General features: G+C 35.1%; 2 protein-coding genes across 3 annotated transcripts; both read right to left on the bottom strand.

Moving 5' to 3' along the window:
• Positions 1 to 1,400: 1,400 nt before the first annotated feature.
• LOC120257608 (pentatricopeptide repeat-containing protein At3g61520, mitochondrial-like) lies at positions 1,401 to 6,424 on the bottom strand. The gene is made up of 2 exons (XM_039265052.1): positions 6,359 to 6,424; positions 1,401 to 3,769 (listed from the first exon to the last, which is right to left on the bottom strand). The coding sequence occupies exons 1-2, from the start codon at positions 6,422 to 6,424 to the stop codon at positions 1,940 to 1,942; spliced, it is 1,896 nt and encodes a 631-aa protein (XP_039120986.1). The 3' UTR covers positions 1,401 to 1,939.
• A 1,139-nt stretch (positions 6,425 to 7,563) lies between these two features.
• LOC120257607 lies at positions 7,564 to 19,439 on the bottom strand. 2 transcript variants are annotated; one of them, XM_039265050.1, is made up of 16 exons: positions 19,164 to 19,439; positions 18,167 to 18,239; positions 17,651 to 17,716; positions 16,780 to 16,845; positions 16,592 to 16,674; positions 15,005 to 15,056; positions 13,487 to 13,552; positions 12,338 to 12,405; positions 12,189 to 12,237; positions 11,990 to 12,074; positions 11,773 to 11,874; positions 11,304 to 11,355; positions 10,655 to 10,706; positions 10,239 to 10,355; positions 9,238 to 10,173; positions 7,564 to 8,582 (listed from the first exon to the last, which is right to left on the bottom strand). In XM_039265050.1, exons 1-16 carry the CDS (start codon positions 19,397 to 19,399, stop codon positions 8,040 to 8,042), a joined length of 2,646 nt encoding a protein of 881 aa, XP_039120984.1. In that variant the 5' UTR covers positions 19,400 to 19,439; the 3' UTR covers positions 7,564 to 8,039. The 2 variants fall into 2 exon arrangements, with proteins under 2 accessions (XP_039120984.1, XP_039120985.1); XM_039265051.1 differs by lacking the exon at positions 13,487 to 13,552.
• Between the last annotated feature and the right edge of the window lie 1,278 nt (positions 19,440 to 20,717).

The following is a 20,717-nucleotide window of genomic DNA, read 5'->3' on the forward strand; positions in this document are numbered from 1 at the left end:
TTCTCGATTAAGAGATAATAATAAAAAATATATATGTTTAAAGTGATTTTTCAATATTATCAAAATAAGAATTTTTTTTTTACAAAGATGACAAACAGTAAATCAAAAAATAGATATGTATAGAAATGTACCAGTTACGAAGACTTGAATAGAGGTAAACCCTTCTGCCATGTAATTTGGAGGAGAGGACGAGAGGTATTCTTTACACATAACTCCCACAAAAGATCAAATACAATACGAATTAAATAATAATAATAATAATAATAATAATAATAAGGTGCAGAACATATGAGATCTTGCAAGTTAAGGAATGGCCCTTGAAAACTTATCTTCGATGGATCATATGAGATCATTGCTTGTTCACCAAATTAAAAGAGTTGGATATCTCTGATTAATTGGTCTACTGAGTATAAATTGGCAAGCACTGCTATCAGAAGTACTTCCCGCACAACATGCCCAGTCCTACTGCATTAATACTAAAATCTAAAACTAATTTTTCATGAGGTGAAAAAATTTTACACACTGCGGTCTGTACCATAGGCTCTAGAAAATATACACATGAACAAAGAAACTCAGAATCAGATCTAATATCTCAAACGCAACACCGTTTATTGCTTGCAGCATGCATCGCAAAATATATTGCATTGAAAACCCACAGTAAAAGTTAGCAAAACAGAACACAATGCACAATCATCACTGAACTATAGAGTCTGACTCAAGCAAGGACCCTTGCACACATAACAGGACAATGAAAACCCATGAAATATTATGAGAAGTATCTTTTCTTGCCATAAGCAGTGTTGTTTAGCACCTAGGCAGAGCTAAACCTTCTTAGCGCCTCTAAGGGTTTAAGGCAAAGCGTTTTTAGTCAGGTGTGGGGGGTTTTTTTTTTTCATATTTTTTTGAAGCCTAAGGTGAAAAAAAAAACATGGCTAATTGAAAAAACTGTTGGACTTCTATTGTTTAAAAAGGCCACAGTTTACTAGGCATTAGTATTTAAAAAGTCTCTAAATCTATTAAAAAAAATAAAATCTAATAACTAAGCAATAAGTTTATTAAAAATAAAAGTCTGGTAGTCTTCTATGTTTGAAGAGTGAAAACAACAACCACTGTAGGTGCAAATTTAGATGAAGCAGAAGATGATTTGGTGCTTGAAGATGATGAACTAACTTGGGGTGTAGTGACAAGTGCTGCTGGTCTTGAAGAACCATCCAGACGAATTAAATTGCAATAAAAATCTAGAAGAAAATTTCCAGCTATTGAAGAGGAAGATGATAATGAAGTAGAGCATGATGTAGGTGGTTATAATTTTGAACAAGAAAAAGAAGATGAAAACTTGAATTTAGAGTTTGACATTAATGATGATGATCAGTTGCTTATGATTTTAGGAATAAAATTATGATTTTAAGATAAGACAAGTTTATTAATATTAGAGATTAAAGCTTTAAGCTTTCTATTTATCTATCATATACCATATATATATATATTCTTTATGTGTGTGCACCTTTAATAAGGCGCGCCTCAGGTGCACCTTGCGCCCTTAACAACATTGGCCATAGCAACTGCAGAACTGCTGTGAGTCACTGAAATTCAGCATCTACCCACAATGTTATCAGATTGGTTTACTGATTTGGCAGGCTATGGAAAAACATAGTGGTAATAAAACAACAGCAGCTCAAATTCTTAAACTCGCAATATACTCAGGTAGCTTTCCATCTTATGATCATTTTGTATGAAGTGATTTCCTATTCATTGGCAACTGAGCCGTTCTTGCCTCCAGCAAAACATGCCCAGGAGATCTGACCTAGTCAGTGATCACATGATCAAAAGTCCATATTGCTCCCCAAGAACATACACCTCAATCAGAAGGGAAACTCATTCGGTTGTTTCTGCATTGTGCCTTAAGGGGCATGATTTATTAATGTATCACATTGGAACACTATGTTTCTGAAATAATGGTCTCTTTCCTCGCACAAAAGCTTCTCAATCTGTCTAATTCTCCGACAACTGATAGCCACTCAGTGAGGATCTCCATTGTGATGAAATCTGGATGACAACCTTCCTCTTTCATTTGATCCATCATCTTCAACGCTTCATCTAGCATATTTTTACCCTGCAAGCCTTTAAAGATGGCATTATATGTGGTGATGTTCACAGGCACACCCCTGTCTCGCATCTTGTTCATGAAAAACATAGCCTTCTCAACTTCCTTATTGTCACAGAGTGAACCAATTAGTGTGTTGTAAATCACAGTGTTCAATTCAATGCCAGAAGCATCCATTTCGCGAAAAATCTTTAAAGCCTCATCAAGATTACCTGCTTTGCAGAAACCATTGATCAGTGTACCATAAGTAATCACTGAAGGTCGACAACCACCACTGACCATCCTGTTCAATAACTTATATGCAGTCGAAAAATCCTCGGCCTTGCATGAAGCAGCAATCAGAGTGTTAAACGTGACCACATCCAGCTTAAGCCTAGCCTTCTCCATTTCTTCAACCAACTCACAGGCCTTATCCAGTTTCTTCTTCTTGCAAAACCCATTGATCAATATATTATAACTCTTTGTATCAAGTTTGAAACCATTTCTACGCATTGAGCAAGCCACAGAGTATGCATCATCCAACCTGCCCACTTGCACCAACCCAGATATCAATGTAAAATAAGCAATAGCATCCGGCGAGTGCCCCTCCTGCATCATTTCATCGAACAACTCCATGGCCTTGGCCACATTGTTTGAATGAAGGAAAGCGCCGATCAAAGTGCTGTAAGTAACCACATTTCCTCCCACTCCAGGCCACAAAACTCTCTTACAATGAAAGAAGTCGAGCGCACTGCTAATCCTCCCATGCCTGCACATCCCGCATATAAGAGTATTAAGTGTCACTACATTTGGAGCAATCTTTTCCTTCTCCATTTGTCCTAGCAATTCATGTGCCTTCTCAATCTCTCCGGCTTTGCAACACCAATCAATCAAAGTATTAAACGTGACAGTATTGGGCGCACACCCATGGTCCGTGCTCATCTTAATAAGTAACTGAATTGCTTGTTCAAGTCTGCCAGTTTTACAGAGTCCATCAATGAGAGTGTTGAAGGTGATGACATCTGGGGGGACCTCTGAATCTCTTTGAGACATTGCGTCGAACACCTGAAGTGCATCATCAACACGCCGGGATTTCACAAGGTGGTTGATTAGAATACCATAGGTCACAACAGTGGGCTTGACGCCCATGTCCTTCATCTCAGAGAACAAAAGATTCATTCTTTGGAAATCACGGTCCTTGGCGAGGCCAGTGAGGAGGGCGTTGAAGGCCGGGGCTTCGAAGGAGTTAGCGGAGCTCGTCTCGGCGTGGAGGAGGTCCCAAGCTTCGTTGGTGCGGCCCGAGCGGCAGAGCTTGGTGATCATCTGGGTGAACTGGATGGAATTGGAAGAGCTGGAGCGTCGGCCAAGGCCGGACTTTTGGGGGATAAAGTGTGGGGAATCATCGTCAATCGGAGGAGTCTTTATAGAAGGGGAGGAGAACAGAGCTGAGAGAGTCTTGTGGGATTTGGTTTGGTCTCCGGTGGAGGGGAGTTGCCGGGGATCGGCGGTGGAGGAGAGACGGCGAGGTGATGCATTGGGTTTGGGTGGAGATGCTGGTACTGCGTGTGAGAGGAGACTTCGAGTCCTCGATATGGACATGGATGAAGAATTCGAAGCAGCAGCGAAACGAAGCCAAAGGAAGATAGCTTCAAGCTCAGTTAAAGGAAGAAGAGAGCAGAGCAGTGACTCATATCATATGCTCGAGAGTTGGGAATAGTTTATTTTATTATTATTATTATTATTATGATTATTATTATTATTATTATTTGATTAAATAGACAAAGGCATGCGCACTAGAGGTGGGCAGGAGCCGGTTAACCGGCCCGGCGGACCCGACCCGCCGGATTGCGGTTCACCGGCCCACCGACCCGGATCCGGCCCGGCTAGGTGTAGAACCCACCGGACCGGTTTGGTCCATCGAACCCAGCGGGTCTGGGTCACAGGAAGCCGGGCCCGGAACCGGCCCGGCTTTCATGTGGTCGGGTTCGTGCACATTCACCCGGTGTATACGTAAATTAGGTTATAAGTCTTCTCTCATAACTGTATATTTTTTTTGGCACTATTATATCCAACATGTTTGGAACCCTCAACCCTGATAGTAAAAATTTTATAAAATATTTTTTACAGTAAAATCAATGTTACTAGACCAAAAGTCTAAAATAATTAAATTACTTGAAGCCATCTAACATCAATTTTAAGCTAAAAGGTGGGCAAAATTGAGATTTGAAATATTTATGGTCAGTTAATATGTTAAGTAAAATATTTATTAGGATAATGAAAGCAAAATCAAATTATTATTATTATTGTTATTATTATTCCTTGAAGTGGACTGTCTCCGTACACTGTGTGAAATTCTATGTAAGCATAGATCTCTACAGTTTTTTTATAGATAGGAAAATGATGGTCAAATGGCGTTAGTGATGTTTCATTGCTTTCCTCGAGTTGCACGTAAAATTACTCTTTAAAGAAAGCATTTCTACATAAGTAGAATAAAAGGAAATTATATATAGAGATCAAACTTGTAGATTTTGTCCTGCCGTGGGCCTCTAGAAGCTGGTTTAAATTATTGATTCCAATTAAATCAATAATAATAATAATGATATTGGTGATGATACTTGGCATAAGTTTATTGGAAAAAGCTTAATTTTTAAATTAGCAAATTGGATGTGAAACATCTCAAGCAAAAGCAAAGGATGTTCTTGAGTGAGGCTTCTTTGAGTTGTGCAGATATATTTCCTCCTTTTAAAGATTACATTCTCCTTCTAGATATGCTATGCTTTATACTATTTCTCTCAATTTCTTTCAATACTTTTATTAAAAAGTAAAAATGAAGTACATATCATGTTACGTAACACGCCTATAGGCTTTATATATACAAATACATATCATAGATACATATTTATATCTAGCCCTGTATGTATGTATGTATACAAATGAAGATCTACCAGAGAAATATATGTTAAGAATTCTCAACTTCCTATGAAATCATGCTTTTAAAAGACAAACAAAATAGTAGCACAATTATTTTGAATTGTGTATTTTTGAGTCTTTGACCATATATATGATCGATCAAGTTCATCACACACTTCATCAGAAATAAATATATATATATACACAATAATTAATTACTTGGTTCTACCAAGTCTGATTCTTCTTTACTCCACAAGGCAAGATTTACGAATTTTCCAAGGCTATATATATATATATATATAAACTTATTGAAATGTCTTGTATGAAGGATCACTCAAACATTAGGTGAACGTCACGCCAGGCATGTCATATGCTTGTCCTACTTATATTATCCTCCAATGTTACAAATATATATTAACAACTTGAGAGTCCTTATCATATTAAACATTAATTAATAACCAACCATGCAAATGACTTTGTCCCATATGTATATATATTCATATATATATATATATATATATAAATGTCACAAACTTAGCTCAGTGCATGTGCAAGGCTTCAAAATGAAGTTTCACAAGAATCCATTAAAAAATTAGTGTTTAGTGTGACACGTTAACCTTTGCCTTTGCATGCAAATGAGGTACAAAATGGCAGTTAATTGAAGAACAAGTTCAGTTGGACTTAGAGGAGGGCAGGGCAGTTGAACAGAAAGAAGGTGGTTGAGATGCAGTTGGCTTTTGTGTTGTTCTTCCTCTAACAAGTCTACTCATTTGGTCTTGGCAACCTCTCTCACCTTCCAAGCAACAAAAAATTCTCATCACTATCTCTCTAAACACTTCATTTGAAACCTATAAAAAGACAACCTTGGTCATTAATATCATATGTCATGCAGCAAAATGGAAGGAGAAACAGGAACCAATAACCAGTTTTCTAATTACTCTTTCATGGCCTCCTCTTCACCATGCAACCCTTATAACCTCTCTAGCCAGCAACAGGAACCAGGTTTAGATTGGGAAGGGATGTTGTTTTCCAATCCATATGGACTTGTGGATCCAAATGTGCAGCAAGGGCAGCAACAACAACAGCAGCAGCAGCAGCAGCAACAACAACAACAGCAGTATGTGGATTCATTAGATCACATTAATGGTGGTTTGAGAAATGATCAAGAAGGACATAACAATGGTGGTGGGAAGGAGAAGAAGAGTGGAGGGAGGGTGAAGAAGGCAAGCAGACCAAGGTTTGCATTTCAGACCAGGACTGACAATGATATACTTGATGATGGTTATAGATGGAGAAAATATGGGCAGAAAGCTGTGAAGAATAGCTCATACCCCAGGTTTGTTCTTGTTAATCATATATCAAATTATATATAACTCCATGCATCTTAGTTATTAGAGATGATAGTAATCTCCTAAAGTTTAAAACTCTCATATATATATATATATATATATATATATATATATATATATATATATATTTGCATTTGAATGAACATGGAAATTTTATATTTTTATATGAGAGACCATAATAAATATGGAAGTATACATTATGAATTTAAGTGATCAAATGCTGATATTTAGCAGCATAGCAATTAAGTGTTAAGGTCAAAACTGTGAATATAACATGCCAGGATTAGTGCGCGGTTGATATTATATGACACAAATAAACGGATTATAATTAATTGTTGCATGATAAAATACTATTCGCTTCTATATAAAAAGAACATCATATTTCAAGAGATTGGGATTAAGATGAGATGGAGGGTTTATATTTTCTAAGATTTCATAAGAGATTAATATTTGATTTACTAACTATGTTAAACAACTAATTCAAATCTAAACATGTAATTACATGTGGCATAAGCATTAACAGAATAAATTAAATAACAAAATTATAACATAAACAATTTTTCTGTCTTAAACATGTTAAACATGATTAGGAGTAGCACTATATATATTTATATATTAAACCCAAACCTCCCAAATTCAGTCCGAAATCATCTCATGTTATCTCCTGTTTCATGCCACAAAATGGCACCATGTATTTAAATTGATTTTTGATGAAATTGGTAAAAGAATGGATAAAAAAGATACACATGCATGATTAATTTCTGGTTTCTAGCTCCAATGCAACTGAAGAACAAATTAAACTAACTAAAATTTATATGGTGTATTTGATATGTGGAATATATTGTGATATTGAAGGAGTTACTATAGATGCACACACCATACATGTGATGTGAAGAAACAAGTTCAACGTCTGTCCAAGGACACAAGCATTGTGGTGACCACATATGAGGGAGTGCACAATCATCCATGTGAGAAGCTCATGGAGGCTTTAACACCTATTCTCAAACAAATTCAGTTCCTTTCAAGATTCTAGCTACCATTTTCATGCATGCCTTTATTCTTCACTCCATTACCCTGCTGGTTATACCAATACATATATACATATATACATATATACATACCTAAATGCATATATGTGTGTATATGTATATGTCCATGTTCAAGTGGGATATATACATGCAACTTATTCTCAATTTCTGTAAAACAGAAAATTAGTAAACATGCAAAACAGTAATACTTCATGTCATCAAATTAAAATGTAAAATTAGACAGCTACTTTACAAACTTCATACTGTTGTATTGAGCAGAAAACAGTGCAGATAAAACAAAGAAAACTCTGCAAACTGAGACTCTTGTGTAACACTTGAAACATGTCATACGAAGTGACAAATTAAAAGCCTATTTCTGTACCTTAGCATATCTGACTTCGCATACATATTTACATGTGTAAAGATGACTCTCCAGTAAAGCTCACCATCCTATCTTTTAACAAAATCATGGCATCCACTGGATGCAACAAAAGATCAACACAACTTAAGCTGAGTTTCGGATTTACAGTGGTTGAAACACTACTAAAATGGAAAATAGAAGCTTTGGATTATATAGGTTGCCAAACTGAACAAAGTGCAATGCAGGTCCAGACTGACCTATAGTATCAGATTCAGCTTACTCTTTGATTTAATTTCCATATTTGAGGGTTAATAATCATTGTTAAAGGCAGGCAAATTAGCCGATGGTCTTGGTAAAACTTCCTGCATTGGATGAGGTGAATAATGGTTCAGGGCAGCCAAGTAAGCCAAACCTGTTAGCGTCCCCCTCATCCGACCGGTTGGCTGCAAGTTAGTTTCAGCTGGAAGTTGAGGTAAATGATCAGATGTTTCAAAATAATGTGGACTCCCGACCATTTGGTGTGATGAGTTGCCGCCAGCAATCATGAGACCATTATGAGCTATGTTGATGGATGGTGAGATTCGGGACGTCTGTGGATAAGCTGTACCTGCAGGCAGGCTTCCTACCATTGGAGAAAATTGGCCAGCTGAGTTCCTCACTAGCCTACATTGCATTGAAAGATCAGAAGGAATGTGTGGGTGGGCACTTGTACTATTGCTGACAATTTGATTTGTCCGGTAGACAATTTGCTGGGGGTTGAAATCTTGGATGCTTAATGATGGTGGAAAGAAAGGTCTATACGAAGTCACTCCGCTTGTACCAACTGAGTTTGATGTTGGGAGTCCAAAAACCTGTTGGATGCCAACAGAAAAAGCAAAAAATGAAGAAGAGGAAACAAACAGATAAAATTATTGAGAAAGCTATATATAAAAAGAACCAGATCATATAACATGGTCCTAATAGTTGATAAATCCACATCAGATATTGTGTGCAGATAGCAATCCAGTTTGACACCAACCTATAATTCAGTAGAAATAGAAACTGGTGGTTCACTTGCCCTACAGGCATTTCATTTCAACAGAGAGAATAGTGCAAAACTGATGATAGAGACCAAGTCCTAGGTCAAAGTGATAAAACATGTTCCAAGGTTGCATGCAAGAATGTTTGAATGATATCATCTCATTTGCATGACTAAAGTGAGAAATTAATCTAAAATCAATGAAAGTAAAAATGGATACAAGGAGCAGACTCCTCACTGAGAAAAGATAAGTCAGGGCAAGAAGGCTACTTATAGTTCTAGCCTTCAAAAGCATAAATCTCAAATATCATGAGCTGATATTTGGGAATCCATGTTTGTTAAATGAGACAAATGTAATCAGATATTTCTTCTCGTAGGATACAGCTCAAAACAAGCACATCCAGTTCTGAGATAAAACCAAACAAAACATTGCATATTTCACAATCAAGCTAACCGTTGGATATTTCTACAGTTAAGGAATACAGGACCTGTTTTGTCGAATGAAAATGCTGCATTGATGAACCACTGTCTCTGTCGCAACTTGAGGGATCAGCAACAGCTAACCTTGAAGGACCCACTGGATAAGATCCTGAAGAAAGATTGCTTCCAAACATTGAACTGGAACCGAGAACATTAGTTCCTGGTCTTTGAGATGAAGTGGAAGTTTGAATCTCAACTGGAGCAGTCAGAACTGCTATGGGCTCCCTGTGGTCATGTCTAGATGTTGACAACCTCCTGGCCAGAAGACCACAGACAGAATTATCCAACTGTGATTGCTGCAATTGTGTGTTCTCTGTGAACTGCCTTGCTCGTGATCCTTGCTCAAGCGAAAAACTTGATTGGGAGACTCCAAGGTTAACAGTAGGCTCTTGATAAATTCCAGTAATATTTGACATAATGGGATTCGGGACACAATTAGGTAGAAGAGTTTCCAAGGTACCCAGTGCATTGCTACCTTGCAGAGCATCACTGGCGCTAAGCTCATTCACTGTAGACGATGAATCCCTTAACCAGGCATCATTTCCTGCAGGGTAGCCAGCTTCCCGGGTCTTAACAGATGTACAGTTCTCAAATGATGACCCAAAATGAAATTCAAAACCAGAGAAACCTTTATAGTTCTCAAATGGCTTCCTCTCTGTGCTTAAAGTGTCACATATCTGATGATCAGAACCATTTAAAGCTTCCACTACTCCAGGAATTACTCCAGTATCATTATCACCATTTTGTTCCATAGTCAAATCTACAACATGTGCTGGGTTAATAGACTGCCCACTGGATCTAGATTCTATCATGCCATGCTGCAATCCCAAAACTGACCCCTCCTGTAGTTGTTCTGAATCCCCATTATGATCAGCCACCGCTTCCCAAGAGCCATCAGCAGAAATGACAACATCAGTAATATCCTCTGCCACGGATCTCATTACCTACGGTAAAGTATGATGCAATTAAGACAAGATTTCCCATAATAAGAAATCTCCAAAACACTTACTTTGATCACATTTTGGTCAACCCGTAGGTCGATGCAGCTAGTTGGCTGGTTACAACAAGGGCAACGCCAGGATGGTTTCCTTGAGTTCATTTCCATGTAGTTGTCGTAATCAAAACACTGCAAGAACAATCATAACACAGTGCACAAGTCGTCACATAATTCAGAACCAGACTACACTTCCATTAGTCTTCAGAAAATAGTCCTCAAGTTTTTCATGAAAACTTGCACATTGGAATTTGCAAAAACTGGGAAAAGACATTCCCACTTGCATAAATACAAGTATGCAATCAATGATCCAAACAGTCATTATCTTTTACTAACATTCTTAGCATTAAATGTAAGTCCAACTTGAAAAACAAAATTCGACTTTGCAATCAATTAAATGCACAAACTACATAGGTGAATTAATGCCTGACCTGATGATGTTTGCAGAGACATCCTTTAACCGGGGTCTTTATACGCCTAAAGCTGTTATTAATAGAAAGCAGAAATAATGAGATTCAATTAAAGTCCATTTATAAGTTATATAGAATAAAGTTACACACAACATTTGAACATTGGGAGGTATGGCTCCTGAGTGAGCATAGGAGTGAACCAAAGCATGTGCTTAAAATAAAGATAACAAGCAAATTAAAGCTTCATGTGTCCACCAGTAAATAAAAAGTTCTCTCATTTAATCAATTAGTCCAATAACTGCCACCTTTTATCATTAGACACTGCTAAAATGGGTCATATTATTGGCACCAATCAATCCTTACAAACAAAATAGTTAAAATTTTTAAAATAAATTAAGGAGAAAGTGGATTAATGAAAGGCCATTGATCATTTCCTGTATGAGTGTGAGGATAACTGTTTTCAAAAGGGATATTTCTGTCATATTCATGGGCACTTTCTTGAACAAAATAATGTCATCTGATATGAAGACACCAAGAAAACATGCATAAGCAACACATAAATGAATATATACAATAACATATCTGAGGAAATCACAGCTGAGACAAATACTATAATTAACCTGGAAAAGTTGATCTGACATATCATTCCTTTCAAAGTGATTAAACATACCTTATTGGACAATTAAGAGAAATTCTTGATGGTCCCTCAATTATATCAGAATCTGGAAAAAAGCAATTCTTCAAGTGAAAGCATAATGCTTGTTTTAAAAATCAAACATAAACCAGTGGACATGGAATAAAGCAAAACTGAATATTGCAGAATTGGTTTACTGTTTTATAGCATTCAATAATATTTATTGGAATCTGGGAACTGAAAGGTAAAAAGTAAATTAGATTGATATTTCAATGAAAAGATAAATCTGATTCACACTATTTTTATAAGATATTATAAGGTAGTATCTTTCTCATACTTTTCAAAACACATGCCAAAGTATCTAATCAAGATGTTGAAAGCAATTTATAATCTGCTTATCTAGTAGACCTGTTAGAAGATCACACAAGGTAGTGAACAAAAACCAATTGCAGAGTAAATTGAGCAATCTTCTAAAGCATAGTGATAGCTTGGTTAATTTTCTTACCTGAAGGAATTGTTGAAACAACTGGGTGGACATAATTTAAGAGTGTTGGAGGACTAGCGGAAACCATCTTGCTTATAAAAGCTACTGCTATGATATAATTTCCTGTATTTAAGATTAACCATCATATAAATTGTGGATCATATGCAAAAAACTGAACACAGAGCAAATTGAGCCAAAAGATGCACACAGCCAATTTGGGCCAAAAGTATCTGCTTACCACTGAAGTATCCCAATGCCTGGATTATATTTGTTCCGTACTTGAGAAATTTAGTAATATCTGTGGGAAACTGTGGTCCATGATCCTGATCAACACAAAGTAATCTAATAACTATGTTTATGTTGTATCACAGTCGAAGCAATGAAAAAGAAAATGTGAATCTAAGGGAATTTTTGAAAATCGAAGGAAGGAAGCAAACCAGTGAAACATTGTTCCTTTTGTCTACAGCTTTACCATTTATCAAAATGCTACAGAAAACGAAAAAAAAAAGAATAAGTATATAAACAAAAATGGTCACCCAAAATAATCTAATTGAGAAGCACATGTATCGAACAAAATGCAATATACCTAACTTGTGGAGGGGTTATAATGCAAGAAGATGTCTCTAAGTTATCTGTTTGAGCTACAAACAGTGCCTGCACAAAAAAAGAAAAAGAGAAGATTCAGTCCATTGTTGAATTCCAGTTTCTGAATCAGCCATCATATCCACATTTTTAAACAGTTTCACAGTTTCAAACAAAAGATAACAGTATTGAAGCAACAAAAGATATCCACCGTGCATAACACTATATTTTTCATATCAACTGGATACCATTTCCAAACATCATTAGTATTACATATTAGCATTGATATTTGACAAGATGGAGAGAGCACAAATTAAACTGGAAGGCAACAACCGAAGGACAATAAAGATCATGTGAACACATTTGACTAGAAAAGGTTCTCAAAAAGTGTAGAATACGCCATACAATTTTGTTCATAGATAACTGAACAAGAAAATTGATGAACTATATTTCACAGTTTTCCTGATTTTAAGCCAAAGCTATATCTTGTTTTAATCATCCACTTGGTCTACAATTCCAATTTCAAGCGAATTTAACGGATCTTCTCACTTCCCAGTGTACAAATTGCAACAGGCTGTAGTCCTGCCAACAAGCTGCTTTCAAATTTTGAGACAAGTCCCCATATTGTCCAAAGTTGCCTTAGCTATGTAGATCTTCTAAATATTTCAAACGAAACCCTTTCCTTCTTAAACCTTATCAATTCAGTGCTAAGCTTAATAACCAGTCCTCAGAGGTAGTAATACTGCTCAGTCCTAAGAGTGCCCTGCTCAAAATATATGGTAAGGACCACATCATTTAGAAATCCGAATCTTTGTATCCAAAACTATTATATCATTTCTTAGAAGGCAAGAAAAAATATGTCTATGCACCATAACAGCATCTTAATTTGATCCCAAACAAAGGGTAGATGCCTAAATGATAAGTAGAATTACTTATCTGCATTTCAACTTCACAGCAGATCAAATTCACACAATAAGGTTTCATGACCTCAAATATAGTGATAAGAGAATAACTTAACTGACAAGGCTTATTTGAATGGCAAGGAACAATGTACATGGCATCTATATATTTGAAACTATTTCAGGAATGAACTAATAAATTCCTCTATAAGCCTTTCTCTGATGTAATAACTCGATCATTTGATGGAACTTACTATCTTTTCTCCTGGAGGCATATTCCTTGGAATATGAAAATCATCAAATAGTATTTCATATCCAGGCTGCAAAACCAAAAGGCCAATGAAGTGATGAATGAATAGTAGCACATACAGAGTAAACTAAAAAGAACAAGCAACAGCATTGGATGATATTCTATAAAGCAAGCATACAACATAGCAATTAAGAGAACTTTTTTCTGACCGCAATATCACTAGTAAATAGGTAAAATAAATCATTCTCAATACATGCATTTTATAATCATCAGTTGTTATTACTGGCACAGCACTTCAACATGTGGAAAAAAAATTCTATTTACATAAAAGTACATAATTGTTACAGCTTTTGAGAGGCAGACTTGTATTTTGTCATAGTGGTATTCTGGCTTTTGGTTGAACCTAACAAATACAGATGTCAAGAGCGCTATGACAATACTAGAGTTCGTGGGTTATGGGCAACTTGATTATGAAAAATAAATCCAGAATTTATGTCACAATAATTAGAGTAACTGATAAGCCCACACTAGTTAATTTGGTGAAATTGGATGTGAATATGTAAGTTTGGGTCTATCATCCTATTAGCTTAAGCTTTTGACTTGAATTGGCCCATACAATATATTAGGCTTGCATCTAACAAGAAGAATTTTTTCCTCTAAAATCACTTGATATTAGATCTATTTTGGTATGCATAGACATCTGGGTGGTAAATAGCAATAAATAAATAAATAAAATAATATGAAAACATTAGCATGCACGTAGGTTCTACCAACAGGAATCAAAATATAAGGCTTACAAGGTGTTGTCCGCGACGATGGTTTGCATATACAACAGATAAACATATTTCAAACAGTTAACCACTTGATTGTCTCAACTATCACTTATTGCTTTCTCACACTTTTAGATATCGATTCATTTAGCCCTATCTCCTTATCACTTACAAATATAATAAATTAAACTATGCACTATACACATGTGGCAATATTAAACTGAAGTTCCACACAGTCAAGGTCAAAAATCCAAAAAGTTTAGCATGAATGCCATAGTTCTTATTCATACAAAAATAAGTTTTAAGAGTTGCATATGTCCATAAGGTGTTCATACGTAATCATTAGGATATAAGATAGTCAAAGTACTTGGAAACTTGAGACTTGTATAAGTGTCCTGGAAATGCTAATTGCATAATTTAGGCTTCCCCAAGCTAACATTAAAGATAAGTAAACCAAACGCTTCATGTTGGAGACAAATTAACTATTCATACTTGACATTTCAATCTGGAGTTTTGACAAGTGAAAAGGACTAATAAGACCAGTGAATTTTGCTTTCATATTAAGGAACAGACATATCTAGCCATAGAAATGGTGGTTGCACTGAGAATTGTTTTTCTTCTCCACCAAAAATCTAACTACAGCATTAAAGTTTTAAGCCCATGCAGAAAATCTATATTGTGCTCCAGATTTATCTACAATTTGAAAATGTAACAAAGTATTAAATAAATAAAAGAGGAGACATATCATTAACCTTTGCTTCGAGGGAAACAATTAGACGACATAATTTCAGTTGGGGATAATACCTGCAAAGAAATGATAAAAAAATATTTGTTAAATTAATTCATCATAATAAGAAAACTTCCACCATGAAATATCAATATCCATCTATGATAATATAAGATATTATGAGTCTAAGAAACCGCAGACAGGAAATTCAGAGTCTAAGCATCTGGGATATGTGAAAGGAAGCAAAAATGCATTTTTTTTTTTTTATGCAAGTGAACGTAGATAGCAGTATAACAGCATTCCTGTTCATGCACTCAAACCTCAAAACCCATACCAAATTTATAGAATCTTCCTTTTTCCCCCCTTCTGGCATTACTCTTTGACTGTATGAGGATTCCAAGCTAGGGATGTAAACTAGAAAAGCTCTAGTAACCTTAGCTTTGCTCATGCTCAGCTCACTTTCTCCCAGGCTTGAGCTTCAGTTGAGCCCAAGAAGTGTGGTTTGAGGCTTTGAGCTCACTCAGCAAAATTTTGAGTTGAGCACATGAGTTGAACCAATATGATATTTAAATTACAACAAAAATCTCACATTCACAAATGCCTACCTAGGATTTGAAGTTTTGAACTGATGTCTAAGCTTAGTTTAGTGTATCAACACTCGCTAATATAACCATCAAAGTGTCTAAATATTTTTATATAAGTTGGAAGATTCAGATATACAAATTTTAAAAAAAATATATAGTTAAAAAAAATCACACCTTATTTTGTCATATCATACTAAAGTAGAATGAGCTTCTCATCATTTGACCTCAGCCTGTATAGTTATCGAGCCTAGCATTTAAGCACAAGCTCAGCTAGTTTATAATTAGGATGAGCTAAAACTCAACCCTAACTGGAGTAGTTCACTAAAAACTCCACCGGTTTGAAAGCCATATTTATGACTGGCCTCCAATGTACATAGTGTCTTGAAACAGATAATTATAACTATAATCTTCATTAAATTAATGAAAAAAAACTCTCCTCCCACTATCCCAATGCAACTCTATTAAGAAATATTTTTATGTTTAGTTGTCAGTAGTCACAATACAAAATTTCTTTTGTGGATAGAAAAAAAAATGCTTATAGATCATGTAAAAGTTCTTTTGTGACCAACACCTTTTTCAAATATAATGCATTAATAATTAAGATACAACCATATTCCTCAAGATAGAAATTTTACGTATGTTGGTCCATCAGTCAACTCGTGTGGACATTTATGCTAATTAATCAACAAACACATAACAAGTATATTACAAAAAAGATGATCTTATACGCATATTAAACTTTCCTCTGATTTTTAAAAAGAAAAAATAAAGTATGAATGAAAGCAGCTTCAAAAAAGTAGGCCAAAATTATCCTTGACTTATTTCAATGTACTCTCATAAGCAATGAAAACAGCTTTAAAAAAGTAGGGTATGATTATTCTTGACTTATTTCAATGTACTCTCATAAGTAATGAAACCAACTAACACATGCTTAACTAAGAAATTGCTAGAGAGTAGTAATTACCAATAATTAAGATCCTCAAACTCAAAATATGAACAAAGGGTGAATTTGATGTAAAATTTATTACCTAGGAATGATCTCAGAAATTGTACCTAAGACTTTGTCTGGATCTGCAGTTACGTTTGCAGCTGTACAAAAGTTGCTACAGAGCTATGCACCAAAAATTCTGTGATTAGAAAGACTGCCCACAAAACATCAGTCTTAATTTGAAATCCAAAAGAAATGTTCTTAAATTATAAGTAACCACCGCCAGACCTCATTTGTCATTCTCAGGATTTCATTAGTAGCTGGAAGATGGAACCATCCTTTCTGGCAAGCATTCTGCAGTAGAAAGTGTACACGATGATGCTCAAACCATCAAAGTAATAGGTGCACAAGACACGGTTATAAAATGTTAAAGAAGCATCATGAAGACATATCACCGGCCACAGATCTATAATAGCAACTTCTGAAAGATCCCAACACCAAAGCAACAAAGTAAATTCGCAATGGTAAGACCAGTTTTTGTCAATCCAAACAAAGTAATAAAAATACCGGTTCTATAAAACTATTTGCTTCGTTGTCTCATGTGCTTATTGACCAGTGACCATGAATATTCAATGACAGCTACATGCATGTGACTACAGTAGTTGCATGTGAAGAAATGTAATCTTAGATTTTGACAGATCCTACGCACAAGGATAAAATAAATAAGACAAATCCATAGACAGTGACACAACCAAGACATAGTAGGACTTGAGATAGATTGAATCTATATTTGTATAAATCAATTTGGAACTAGCAGCACCTGTCAGATGTAGATTAAACTTTACAGAACAGATCAACCTTAATCCTCAGAAATAACTAGAAAGAGACTTTTATGTTTTCTCTTTGGTGCTATAGACCAAAATTTTGTCCCATCATTTTGAAGTTCATAAAAATCATAAATCACTAACTCACAGAGATTTCATGCAACCTGACCTAGTACATTGGTCACAACCACATGAAGTCATGATAACTTTCATTATTGAAAGTTTTACATGCGGAATACATTAAGTACAAAAATTGGCAAAATTGGCATGACTGTAAGCTATTATGACTCTATAGTGTATGGATATAAGCTAAAATACATAGCTGAAAGTGTTACCTTAAGAGAAATCATTAGCACCAAGATAGCTGATTGAAGGGAAGCACACTTTCTTTGTTCATACACCTTACAGGAATAAATTTGGGAATAAATAAGTAAATAATAAACAAACATGTGTTAAAAGAAATCATAAGAATGTATAAATCCAAATAAAGGGGCATTTGCATATCATCTTCCAATTGATTATAAATTTTAAAATTATAAATTTTAAAACTATGAACTGCCAAATGCTAGCGATATGATTGATGTTCAAGTTATCTTAGAGGCAATCTAAGAAATAAATTGATCAGAAGCCGAAGCTGTCCCGAGATTTATAGCTCATGACACAAAGAAATATGAAGCAAGAAGATTTATAATTGTACGTTGCAGAAGCAGATAAAACATTCAACTGCTTAATGAGTGATAAGAGCATACAGAACAAAGCACGTCTCAATGACAAGTAATTCACATTCTCCACAATCTACGAGTTCATCAATAAACCACAATTTCAGTTGAGCTTCTCAGAAGTTAGATTACCTGTTGTATTAGTAAAGGTAAACAAGGAGCAATTGATGGAACATCACCCTTAGAAAGTGCATAATCAATACCTCTGTAAATGGAAAAGAAAATATCATCCTGTGCAATAATAAGGATGTCAAGTTTACCAGAGCCATCAATTGCCAAAGGATAAGCAACAAACTAATCATAGTGCATGTAGTTCTCTCTAAGCATCATTATGTTATTCCCATAGATCAATTAAACCTTCAGTTTAAACATCAAAGAATATATACAAGTTGCATGTAGAATTGAATGAAGTACACAGATAAAAACAGAGACAATGGTAGATAATTGAACAAAAAAGAACACTAGCTCCACTAAACATGACATGACCAGAAGGAATACAGCTCTCAAATTGCAAATCATGCTCTGGTGCCACTCCTTCTTCGTTTAACAAAGAAAAATACTAAATTGTTTGTAATGGAATTTAATAGTCCCTGTGCAGCAGTGCTGAGTCCACAAAAATTAAATATATTCATGCATATTCACTTGGCCATGAAAGGAACATCATAGATGATTTGTAAACCTTCCCAATAATATATTAAACAATGAATAATCAACTTGACAGAATATATCAACCTATTTTCCTTATATCCAGGACAATACGCATAGTTGTTGCCTCAAATCATTTTCCTAGTCATGATTCTTCCCAAATACTTAGTACACACACCAGGAAATCATATTCTAGAAATAAAATCTCTAATGCACATCAGGAAAAGGTAAACAAAACTAAATAAATAAATGAAAACCAATCATGAAAGATAAAGGCACACAACACATGCTTGGCATCTCCACATTTACGATACCATCCCACTAAAGGTTTAGGGTTTACGAACTAAGGTTCACGTTCATCAGATAAAACCAAGAACCTCCCATCAATCTATACAGGAAAACATACGCCCCAGGGAAACCAAGCCTCATGAAACAAGGAATCAAATGAATTGAAACAAAGAACAGGGTTATCCCAAAACCATGCCTGGCGAGAAAGAAGCATAGATCGGAGAACTCTTCATGGCGGACGCCGGTCTTGAAATGCATCAAGAGACGCCGGACGACCATCTCAAGGCGAAGGGCGTTGGCCTGCGAAGCGGACTTGAAGGGTTGTGGGGCGGCTGCTGTGGCGGCGGCGGCGGCTTGAGGAGGGGTAGAGGAGTTGGGCATGGTGGAGAGATGGAGAGGAAATGGGCGTGGTGCGGAGGAGGAGTTCGCCATGCTCTGCTCTCTTCTCTGCTCACGCTGTGAGCGTTTCCATTTCCACTAATGCTTTAGAAACAGAAATGGCCACCGTGGCGATTGCTCTGTGTGCCAGGTAACCCTCACCGACCTTCCTTTTTATTATATTCAAAATAATCTTGGAAATATATAAATAAATAAATAATTTTTAATAAAACACACTAAAAAATAAATAATACCAAACTATTCAAATTATTGGTAGCCGGTTTTTTTATATATTTCATGTAAAATGAAAGTACAGATGTTTGTTAAATTTATTATATATTACTGTGTCTTTGACAAAAGTTATTAATAAAATTAATTAATTAATAAATTTTTTTGAAAATATATTTTTTTTATTTGGTATCATAGCGGCAAACCACCTGGTTTCATGAAAATAAAAAAAATGATCTTTTAAAAATAAAATAAATAGGAAAAAAAAATTATAGTGTTCTCTTTTGTCCTCCGAGATAAGAAGCCAATGTTTGAAATATTAATCTTGGTGTTAAAGCAACTAATTTTTGGATGAAACAACATTATCTCTCAACATGAAACCAATGTTTTACTGTAACAATTAAGGTGAAGTGTCAACCATGTGATTGTACGTAGTTCCTAATAAGGCGTTTATAGCTGTTTTTATGATGACTAAAGCTGGTGAGGTTTATTTGAGAAAAAAAAAATTATTTGTCATATTATTTGTTTTTCATTGTTTTTTTTTTACTAAATATCCTTAAATTCTTAATAGCCACATATTCTAAACTAATCTTTATATGAGATACTCAAAAAAGTTATAAAAAAAGTAATTTTTTTCTCAAAATATGATTTGTTTTTTCATTCATACAAATTTAAATTCAAAATTATTTAATTTTAAGTTACTCAAACTTATATCACTTGAACTAATCCTCTAGTGATTTTCAATATTTATATAGAAAAATTTATTTATTCTTCAAAATTATTCACTATCTACATGGAATTTCATAGATAACAAATCTATAAATGTAAATTAATTAACCATTCGATCAAAATCAACAATAATTCTAACTCAATTATTACGGTCAAATATCGTTTACAATCCTCTCCTCTCAAAACAAATAATTATAAATAACCAACCACTCCACCTGCCTCACTCCAATACAAATTATACAAGTACAAATAAAAGGCACTCCTTTATTTTGAATACCATTTATTGTGCTCTCCCTATGATTTATATTTCTATCTACTCTCTGCATTGCCACTCTTATTTTAATTTTTCTATAAAAGTTCCATGAACCTCCATAAATGATTTATCTCCTTGATATATGCATTCATACATTTATAT

Source organism: Dioscorea cayenensis, unplaced genomic scaffold, assembly GCF_009730915.1.
Source record: "Dioscorea cayenensis subsp. rotundata cultivar TDr96_F1 unplaced genomic scaffold, TDr96_F1_v2_PseudoChromosome.rev07_lg8_w22 25.fasta BLBR01002222.1, whole genome shotgun sequence".
Taxonomy (NCBI): Eukaryota; Viridiplantae; Streptophyta; class Magnoliopsida; order Dioscoreales; family Dioscoreaceae; genus Dioscorea; species Dioscorea cayenensis.

Coding starts and splice junctions, on each gene's coding strand:
- LOC120257608 (XM_039265052.1), bottom strand. CDS start 6,424: ATGAGAGTTTTAAACTTTAGGAGATTACTATCATCTCTAATAACTAAG. Junction 3,770..6,358: donor AGATGCATGGAGTTATATAT/AATTTGATATAT, acceptor ATATGATATGAG/TCACTGCTCTGCTCTCTTCT.
- LOC120257607 (XM_039265050.1), bottom strand. CDS start 19,399: ATGGCGAACTCCTCCTCCGCACCACGCCCATTTCCTCTCCATCTCTCC. Junction 15,057..16,591: donor ATTTCTGAGATCATTCCTAG/GTAATAAATTTT, acceptor ATTTCTTTGCAG/GTATTATCCCCAACTGAAAT. Junction 11,356..11,772: donor TGTTTCAACAATTCCTTCAG/GTAAGAAAATTA, acceptor GCTTTTTTCCAG/ATTCTGATATAATTGAGGGA.